Raw genomic sequence first — 11,314 nt, 5'->3', positions numbered from 1 at the left:
AAAATTAATAGTAAAATCCATGTAGTATACTATCTTTATCCTCATATAATGACATATATCATTTGTATAAAAGATATGATATCAATAGTCGGCGCCAAGTTAAATTCTAATAATATTTTTAAAAACCCATGTGGTACTATTCTTATTAAATTCTAATTAATTGAATAGTAAATCCCATGTAGTATTATCTTTATCTTCATATACAATAATGAAATCTAAGCACCATAAACATATGTCTTCATATTCTTATTGAAATTTCTTCCTATTTCAATCCAAATGGTTTAAATCTTTACAAAAATAAATATTGAAAGATCTTCCTATTCCAATCCAAGTAGATTAATTCTTCTTTAAAAATATTATATCAAAATTAATTCAAACACATTTATTTTTCCAATAATAAATTACCATGAAAAGTAACTGATATATTATTAAAGGTGCCAGTTCAAAGTGAACATATAAAAAGAGTGTATATTATCCAAAGGCTATAGCAGGCTAAGATGGTCCAAAATGCCCCAGAAGGTATTTTAATGGCTCAAGGTCTATTCTTTTCTATACTGAAAAGTAAACATTTTCAGTAAGTTTAAACTTCCTAGCCGAATAATTAAGCCCGTTACACCGGAAAAGGTGTTTCTTTAATTTTTATTTTTTTATTTCGTAACTGTAAGAGCAATCGCAAAAATTCAAGTGTGTAAACGATATCAGAGTACATATATGACAATTTTTTTGGCGTAATTTACCGTGCGGGAGATTTTAAAAAAATTAATGAAGAATTGAAATAATTTTTTCTCGCCTTCAAAAAATGTCGCCCTCTGAAAAAAATTTCAGACGATGTATTTTCGTTCAAAGTATATTATCAATTTTTTTCAGATTTTTAAAAAAATTAGGCCATTGTCAAAAAAAATAAAAACTGCATTTTTCACCATTTTTTTAACTTTATAAGCGCAAGTGACCTATATTTGCATGATATTTAGTGCTCAATTAGTTATATTTCTTCGCACAATAGAGAGACATATTTATTTTTCAATCCTACGTTCATTATATAAAAATAACAATAAACAATCAGGCTAATGAGAGTCAAAAACTGCGGTAGTTAGTGCGAGTTTAAAATTCTTTATTACAATATAATTATAAATTTTAATCAGACGTTTCGGCTACTCTTTGAGCCATTTTCAATGATACAAATATTACCCCTTCAAATTCCATGTAGGATGGTCATCAATTAACTGCACAGGTGTAGCAACACATCATCTCCATTAGACAAAAAATTAGTTAGTTTTTTGGTGATTAATGGACAACTATTAAATAAAATTTATCAATAAACAAATTATTAGTAACACCAAAACTGAAAAGATTAATGAGACACTCACCAGTGCAGCAAATTAAAAAGATATAAGTCACATCAAAAGAATTTATAACATTATACGTTTAGAATAAAATGATACAAAGTCAACGGACAATAGTCAAATGAGATAAAAACAAACGGCGAGAATGACAAGTCTGTAGTGAGACTGCGCAAGCTGGTAAAAACATGATGAACCAATAACAAAGCACTTTTACTTTAACATAGAAGAATTCATATTAGCTCCATTATTTAAATTGTAACGATGCCCCCTAAAATGCATCGTTCCCGCGTGGTGCCAACGGGAGTAGGAGCGAGGCGCCTTCTCGTATGTTAAAGTAATTCGCAGCAACAGCAGCTCCCGTTAGAACCGCCAGTCTCGCCGAAAGGTACCGACCGTCGTCGGGGACCGCCGATCGGAAATCTTCTCCCACGAGAAGCCGATCGGCGGAAAATACCGCGACCGGCCGAAGTATTGCGAGCGAGACTGGCGGTCGAGTATAAGATACCACAATATCAAGCCGTGCGACGCATTTTACCTTCACCGCTTTCCTGACACATCCGATCCGATCACCAGCTCACGATACCGATCCAGCGACTCGCTCGTCCGACGAACCTAAGGGGTAGGGTGTACCCTGCCTCTGCCGGGCGCTCCCGGCCGCCGAACGAGCCGTCCAGGAAACGCATCTAAAAGCGCACAAACTAATTCGCGTGTTGCTCCGACGAACCTGAGGGGTGGGGTGTACTCCCGGCCGCCGGACAGCCGTAATTAGTTATCACTCCGACCTTCCGTACCTTCTTTTCCGCATCCCAAAAATCCCGTCTTGGTACTTAACATTCGAAAAGGGGTAGGGCGCTCCCTGCCTCTGTCGGGCGCTCCCGGCCGTCAAGTACCAACTCCGTTTCCTTTATCCTAGCAAACAAAATTACGTATCGCGCCGCGAAACGACGCTTGCTGGCATATACCCGCGTTCCGCCGCGTTGCAACTCGCCGCCGAGAAAACCCGCGATCGCCTGCACATATCTCGCGCCGTTTGAGAGTTAGTTGTCGTTGCAGTGTCCGCGTCCGTTTTCAGCGATAATCTATATATACATATTCCTGTTGTCCGCGCTCGTTTAGATATACATATATTCTGTTACCCGCGCTCGTTTATTTTCTTCGCTGTATTGTTGTCAGTCGCGTCCGTTAGTTATATATTTCTATATGTTATTTTCTCGTCTATTATTGTAATTTCTTTATCATATAATTGTCTTAATAAACAATGTTTCTTGTCTAATTCTTATTTTCGCATTAGTATTTTTCTTTTCCGATTTCCGACGCTTCACATAATTTTCCGCCGCACCGTTCCGACGCGAATACTTTTTCCGCCGAACCTTTTTTATACGCATTTTTCCGACGAGCTAGTCCGAGTATAAAAATTAGGTAGTTACAAAATGAATCTAAGATAGGTAAATAAGAATTATGTAAAAATTTAGTATCTGATTGTAAGTTTAAACTATTGTTACCGCAGTTTTTGACTCTCATTAGCCTGATTGTTTATTGTTATTGACATTCTCGAGACTTCTATTTTTGATTTAAATTTTGTTTATACGCTGGCTGTAAAAATGCGTCAACAACAACATTTGTCGTTTTTTTCTTTTATATATATGACTTTTGGGGGAATTGCATTAGGCTTTATGAAATCATGGCTAAAACATCAAAAGAATATAGTTAAAAATATCATTCGCATAAGATTTTTAAAAATCTGTATACGTGAACACATCATACCTCAACATTTATATTATATTTCTAACCACCATCTTAAATTTACTCACTATAAAATGATCAAAAAATTTTCTTATGTAACTCAATTGTACATCCACCGAATACTCACAATAGAATTAAATCAAGCTCATAAATCTATGAGTTTTTCCAAAAATCAGTCTCTTTACCTTGTGAGAAAAATGTCATCACATATTCCTACTCATATCTTATATTCTTTCCTTCACAGGCAAAAAATTTTTCACAATCGTTTGTTCGAAGATGAATTAATTAAACAAAATAAAAAAATTGATTGGCTTCTTAAAAAACAAAGAACTGAATTGATTAGAAACACAAAACCTATACATTACAAGATTTTCTATAATTCTCCTGATTCATCTAATCTTTCTATCGATAATAACAAAATACTTTGTGATATTCAAATAGATGCTTCTGATATCACTTCTGAAAATAAAAATACATCTTTAACTGAAAAAAGAGAAAAGTGGTTCATAAATTTATCTTCTGTACAATTTCCGATTGATGTTTCATGTCTATTGCAATTGGGAGATAATTTTTCGATGCCTCCTTTTAATTACATGAAGACAACACTTGAATATATTAAAAGTGTGGAGAATAGCATAAACAATTTACACGCTAGGTTTCACTCATGTGTTAGGAACCAATCCATATCAATTATTAATAATCTTTCTTCCTATTTTAATCGTTGTGACAATATAAAAAGCAAGTTGCTCCATATGTGGTCAGCTACAAATGAGTTTCTAAAAAATAACAATAACATTATGCTCACTAGAGCTGATAAGGGCAATGTAGCGGTTGCTATGGAAAAAACTGAATACAGAGAAAAAATGCATAAATTGTTAAAAGATGAGAGCACTTATGAAGTTGTTAAAAAGGATCCTACATCCTCTTTATCCAGAAAATTGAGAGATTTACTTAGCAGATGGAAAAAAAAGGAGTTTATCTCACAACAAAGTTATAGTCATCTCTATGTTAGTGATGGCATACTTCCTGGTGCTTATGGCCTTCCAAAAATCCATAAACCTGATATTCCTCTTAGAATTATTGTTTCCACTATAGATAGTCCATTGTATCCTTTATCCACTTTCTTACACAAAATCATATATAAAGTTAGTGCTAATTCTCCTAGTTTTATAAAAAATAGTTTCCACTTAATTGACATTTTAAATAACACAACCTTAGATGATAACCACGCTTTGATCTCTTTAGATGTTGTCTCTCTTTTTACGAATATACCAATTGACCTAGCTATAGATAGTATTACTCGTAGCCTTTTATTTCTGATGGAACTAAAATCTCCATGGATGAATTCATTATTGCATTGAGATTCATTTTTGATTCTGCATTTTTTTCCTTTGACGGTGTCATTTACAGACAAAAATTTGGAATGCCTATGGGATCTCCCTTGTCTCCTGTCATAGCTGATATTGTTTTACAGGATCTAGAAAGAAATGTTCTGAACATGTTAGACTTCCATATACCTCTATATGTTCGATATGTAGATGACATAGCCTTAAGTGTTCCTGTTGATAGAATTAATGATGTCTTACCTTCGTTCAATTCGTTACATTCACGCTTACAATTTACAATGGAGATTGGTGGTTCTAATCTCAATTTTTTGGATATAACTATTATAAAGAATAATAATGTTATTAAATATGACTGGTATCACAAGCCTACTTTTTCCGGAAGATATCTGAATTTTTTCTTACAACATCCTCTCTCTCAAAAATGAGGTACTGTCATCGGTATGGTTGACAGGGCTTTCCTTTTATCCGTTCCTAGATTCCATAAAAAGAACTTGATTTTTGTTATAGAGACATTACTTAGTAACGACTATCCGGTGGATTTTGTTTTTAATGTCATCAATGAGCGACTAAAATCTTTATTATTGAAAAAAACTTCAAAGCAAGATGTTGATTTGAATTCGAATAGAATTGAAAAAGAAAAAAAGATTTGGTTTACTGTTCCGTTCATGGATGGGATTGCTAACAAATTCAAAAATGCTGTTAAAAACTTAAATGTACATTTATCGTTTTTCAGTCTCAATAAGCTCAGTTGTTTCATCCATTCACATAAAGATCATGTATCTAATATGAAAAGAAGAAATTTAGTTTACAAAATTAATTGTAAAGATTGTAATGCCTCATACGTTGGTCAGACCAAACGCACACTAAAAACAAGAATCACTGAACATAAAAATGATATACGTAAAAGTAATGGTAATTTTTCTGTGATTAGTGAACACAGATTAAATTTGAATCATGAGTTTGATTGGGAGGACACTGAGATTATTGATTCTGAGAGATGGCTTTATAGACGACGCATTGCAGAAATGCTACATATTAAATTACAGAACAATAGTTTAAACTTACAATCAGATACTGAATTTTTACATAATTCTTATTTACCTATCTTAGATTCATTTAAATAATGGAGCTAATATGAATTCTTCTATGTTAAAGTAAAAGTGCTTTGTTATTGGTTCATCATGTTTTTACCAGCTTGCGCAGTCTCACTACAGACTTGTCATTCTCGCCGTTTGTTTTTATCTCATTTGACTATTGTCCGTTGACTTTGTATCATTTTATTCTAAACGTATAATGTTATAAATTCTTTTGATGTGACTTATATCTTTTTAATTTGCTGCACTGGTGAGTGTCTCATTAATCTTTTCAGTTTTGGTGTTACTAATAATTTGTTTATTGATAAATTTTATTTAATAGTTGTCCATTAATCACCAAAAAACTAACTAATTTTTTGTCTAATGGAGATGATGTGTTGCTACACCTGTGCAGTTAATTGATGACCATCCTACATGGAATTTGAAGGGGTAATATTTGTATCATTGAAAATGGCTCAAAGAGTAGCCGAAACGTCTGATTAAAATTTATAATTATATTGTAATAAAGAATTTTAAACTCGCACTAACTACCGCAGTTTTTGACTCTCATTAGCCTGATTGTTTATTGTTATTGACATACTCGAGAGTACTATTTTTGATTTAAATTTCATTATATAAGATAATTTGCGATATTTCTTAATTTTTTACCGGCATTTTTGTATATTTGTTTGAAATAATATCATTATAATGCTAAAGATTGTAAATTGCTGTGAAAACGCGTAAAAACTCGACATTCATAAACCCGATACTTCAAAAACACGACATTAAAAAACTGGACACTTCAAAAACTAGACTTTAAATAACCCGACACTTCCATTTTTTCATAACAACTCACAATAATTTAATTTTTGGGTGCCGCGGTTTTGAAAGTCGAGTTTTTGAAGTGTCGGGTTTTTACGGGTTTCCATGGCTGTTATCGTGTATGATGTCTGTTGGACAACGTTCTCAAAGATACCCCGGTAACGCAGTGCTTTCACAGCGTGCTACGAATAAAAGTAAAAGAAGAGAAAACGAAGGAAGGGATACGCGACTATGCGCAATACATAGATAGAAGGCGCGGAATCCAACCTTAATCATAAACAGTAGCGCACTCATGTCGATATATATCATTCCTGTTTTATCATAATGGGAGGTCAATTTCTAGTTCATCTCAACACTCTCTCCAGAACTTGACTCTCTTTCTCTTACATTCACACAATCTCGCAAGTACCGAAACCTAATGCGCGTTAAAGGTTTCGTTAGTATATTAGCCACCTGATTTTCAGTTTCAATATAACTCACACTTATAATATTTTTCTCATACATATCACGCAGAAAATAGTAACGTACATCTATATGCTTCGTTCTCCTGTGAAACTCAGGATTTTTGAAAAGCTTCATTGCACTTTGATTGTCTACATATAAATTTGTAGGTTCTTTGCATTCATACCCAATATCAGTTAACAATTTTCGCAACCACACAACATCCTTTGCTGCTTCACTTCCTGCTATAAACTCTGACTCAGTCGTACTTAATGCGATGACCAAATAACTGGTCCTCCTACTAACATAGTTATACACCCGCTTGTTGATCTACGCGTCGCGCTGTCGCCGGCATAATCAGAGTCACTAAAACTTTCTGGTACATTGCAAATGCCCTTTCGATATATTATTCCTAAGTTTTTCGTACCTGATAAATAGCGCAGAATTTTTTTTACTACACCCCAACATGTTTCATTGTAGTTTGACAAGAATGGTCGATAACTTTCTCCACATCTTGCAGGCCGATTCACACACTGTTAGATATTCCATTTGTATCTTGTCACATGCCGTAATTATAAGAAAACGCGCCTTCGCATCTCTCCTTTTCCATGCCACACGCTGGGCATCTTTCGTTGCCGCTGTCGCATCCGTAGCTCCTTCAGGAAGTAACTCTCTTCCTTCGACGATATCTGTTAAACCATTGTAATCAAAAAGAGTCTTCAACTGGAATTTCCATGATTGGAAATTTGTACCATCGAACTTCACGATGTTACGTAGCGATATGTCCTCAGTAGTCATTTTACACGAGGTCACTTTTCTTTTCCTTCTTTGATTGAATGAACCGCTAAAGGAAGAAACTTCACACCACAGAACGTGCACTATTCACAGAATATCGCACACTGGAATCGTCCTGGGCCCATAACCTGTTGGACAACGTTCTCAAAGATACCCCGGTAACGCAGTGCTTTCACAGCGTGCTACGAATAAAAGTAAAAGAAGAGAAAACGAAGGAAGGGATACGCGACTATGCGCAATACATAGATAGAAGGCGCGGAATCCAACCTTAATCATAAACAGTAGCGCACTCACGTCGATATATATCATTCCAGTTTTATCATAATGAGAGGTCAATTTCTAGTTCATCTCAACAATGTCGTATTGCCATGAATTTTTTCAAAATATATGTCTCGCCAATACGTATAACTTAGAATCTCTTAAGATTTTCTTCTCAGTAATTTCAGCACAATTATAACAATCGCACATGACTATTGTTATAATTGTGCTGAAATTACTGAGAAGGAAATCTTAAGAGATTCTAAGTTATACGTATTGGCAAGGCATATATTTTGAAAAAATTCATGGCAATTCGACATCATACACGATAACAGGCATGGAAACACGTAAAAACCCGACACTTCAACAACTCGACTTCAAAACCGCGGCACCCAAAAATTAAATTGTTGTGAGTTGTTATGAAAAAATTGAAGTGTCGGGTTTTTTAAAGTATAGTTTTTGAAGTGTCGAGTTTTTTAATGTCGGGTTTTTGAAGGATCGGGTTTTTGAATGTCGGGTTTTTCGCGTTTCCACAGCAATTTACAATCTTTAGCATTATAATGATATTATTTCAAACAAATATACAAAAATGCCGGTAAAAAATTAAGAAATATCGCAAATCAGGAGACGCGGTAGCGTCTCCGGCCATGTTCAAAAACTGTGAGACGCTACAAGTCTCTTATCCCGAGCCATCAAAGCCATTATTAGGAGGTGCATAACTATTAAAATATAATAAATTTTGAATTGAACGTCACATGTCCTGAAAGACGGCATCGCCACGAGTAATTCGAGACAAAAAAATTTGGTAATTATTTAGATTAGGGACACCACACCGATGATCTTGACCTTGACATATGTTGTCAAGGTCATGACCTTGAGTAACCTTCCGCATGTTTTAGGTGGCGGTCGTTGCCCGTTAAAAAGTTATGATCAAAAAAAGTTTCGAAATTAACGTATCATATCTGGGAAATTATACGTATTAACGTATCATTTCTGCCATATATGTACTATAACAAGTACTATTTTACATCTCCTCCTGTGTAGAAACGTTAAACTTTCCGCGCGAAGTAACTTTAACCCCCCCCCCTCTTCACAGGAGCACTCGAATTCTACGATTGTACTGTTGCTATGATAGTACTGTCGGGGCAGACCTCTGTCGACGGTGTGGGTGCGGGGGGGTGGCCGAAGGCCGCCCCCTTGCACCTTACAATCGTAGAAGTCGAGTGCCCCTGTGAAAAGGGGGGGGGGGGTTAAAGTTACATCGCGTGGAAAGTTAAACGTTTCTAAACAGGGAAAGGTGTAGAATAGTACTTAATATCATACATGTATTATATATCATATGTTAATTTTAAAACTATGATTGTTAATAACTTTTTAACGAAGGACGAGCGACGGCTAAAACCTGTTGGAGGTTACTCAGGGTCGTATCCCTGAGAACATATGTCAAGGTCAAGGTCATTGTGGAGAGTCCCCTGATCTAATGATTTACCGGTTTCACTACTGTTAAAAATAACTTCAACGCTTAATATCTCAAAAATTATAAGAGTCCGCCGCCTAGTTGTTCAGGCAAAGTTACTCAGAATCATGACCTTGACAACATATGTCAAGGTCAAGGTCATCGGTGAGGTGTCCCCTAATCTAAATAATTACAAAAATGTTAAATCGGTCAAGCCGTTTTGGAGATACAAGCGGTCGAAAAGTGATGATTTTAATGAAAAATTAAGAAACGTCTCCTTCTCTGTCTGTCCGTCCGAATTCAAAAATATCGTTATTTGACGGATAGTGAAATGTTACTTTTTAACATCCTCTTTTACCTTTCACTCGCACCTCTACCATCTTTGGTCCACCGGACCTCCTCCACTTGCCTCACCCCCTCCCTCACCATCAACCCCCACCTCCCCTCTCTTCCGCTGTAATTCAATCTTTTTCGTTATTACAACTTTTTGACACCCTCTCTCACCTTTCACTCGCACCTTCACCATCTTCGGCGCACCGGACCTCCTTCCTCCGCCCCTTCCCCTGGTACCACTACCCACCCCCGCCGCTGCTCTATTTCACCGTATTTTCACTTTTTTCGTTATTACAACTTCTTGACATCCTCTCTCACATTCCACTCACTCCTTTACCATCTTCGACCCACCGGACCTCCTCCACTCGCCCTTCCACCTCCCCCCCGTCACACATCCCCGCCATCCCTCTCTTTCGTCGTAATTCACACTTTCTCTTTATTACAACTTTTTAACTTCCTTTCTCATCTTTCACTCGCATCCATCTTCGACCCACCGGACCTCCTCCACTCGCCCCTCCACCTCTCCCCGCCACCCATCCCCACCATCCCTCTCTTTCGTCGTAATTCACTCTTTTTCGTTATTACAACTTATTAACATCCTCTCTCATCTTTCACTCGCACCTCCACCATCTTCGACCCACCGGACCTCCTCCACTCGTCACTCCCCCTCCCCCTACCACCCACACCCACCGCCACTCTCTTTCGCCGTATTTCACTACCTTTCGTTGTTACAACTTTTTAACATCCTCTCTCACCTTCAACTCGCTCCTCTACCATATTCGACCCGCCGGACCTTCTCCCCCGCCCCTACCCATACATCCATAAACCACCGCCGCAGGCCACTTCTTTCGCCGTATTTTACACTTTTACGTTACTACAACTTTTTAACATCCTCTCTCACCTTCCATTGGCACCTCCACCATCTTTGGCCCACCGAACCTCCTCCATTCGCCCCTCTAACTTTCCCCGCCACCCACCTCCGCCATCCATCTCTTTCTTCGCAATTCACTCTTTTTCGTTATTACAACTTTTTAACATTCTTTCTCACTTTACACTCACAGCACCACCACCTTCGGCCCACCGGACCTCCTCTCCCCGCCCCTTCCCCTGCCACCACCACACTGCCACCCTTTTCCTTCGCCGTAATTCACTCTTTTTCGTTATTACAACTTTTTAACATCCTCTCTCACCTTTCACTCGCACCTCCACCATCTTCGGCCCAACGGCCCTCCTCCACTCGCCCTTCCCCCTCCCCCCACCACCAACTCCCGCCATCCCTCTCTTTCGCCGTAATTCACACTTTCTCGGGTAAACCTTTACAAAAGGGGACTACCTTCCGATGACCTTGACCTTGACATATGTTGTCAAGGTCATGACCCTGAGTAACCTCCGGCAGGTATTAGCCTCCGCTCGTCCTTTGTTAAAAAGTTATTAACAATCAAAGTTTTAAAAATAACGTCTTATTTCTGCTATATACTATCTTAAACATTATTCTACACATACATTTTGACTTCCTACACTACACGAACTCCAATTCCTCCCCCATCCTCCAAGGGGCGTACAACTTCTATGATTGCACTGTTGCAATTTTAAAATTAAGGTATAATATATAATACATGTATGATATTGAGTATTATTCTACACTTTTCCCTGTTCAGAAACATTAAACTTTCCACGAGAAGTAACTTTCACCCCCCCCCCCCC

The 11,314-nt window shown here is 37.2% G+C and overlaps 1 protein-coding gene across 1 annotated transcript in view; it reads left to right on the top strand.

Moving 5' to 3' along the window:
- Nucleotides 1-497: 497 nt before the first annotated feature.
- Nucleotides 498-11,314, top strand: part of LOC108780533 (uncharacterized) — a 38,779-nt gene continuing 27,962 nt past the window's right edge. The window contains exons 1-2 of the mRNA XM_018548288.1: nt 498-574; nt 3,895-4,191. Of these exons, the coding sequence (XP_018403790.1) occupies nt 498-574; nt 3,895-4,191 (374 nt within the window). The remainder of the gene's footprint in view (nt 575-3,894; nt 4,192-11,314) is intronic.

Source organism: Cyphomyrmex costatus, unplaced genomic scaffold (assembly GCF_001594065.2).
Source record: "Cyphomyrmex costatus isolate MS0001 unplaced genomic scaffold, Ccosl1.0 scaffold71, whole genome shotgun sequence".
In the NCBI taxonomy this organism is placed as follows: domain Eukaryota; kingdom Metazoa; phylum Arthropoda; class Insecta; order Hymenoptera; family Formicidae; genus Cyphomyrmex; species Cyphomyrmex costatus.
Note: the sequence above shows the minus strand (reverse complement) of the source record. Positions and strands in the feature narration are given on the sequence as shown.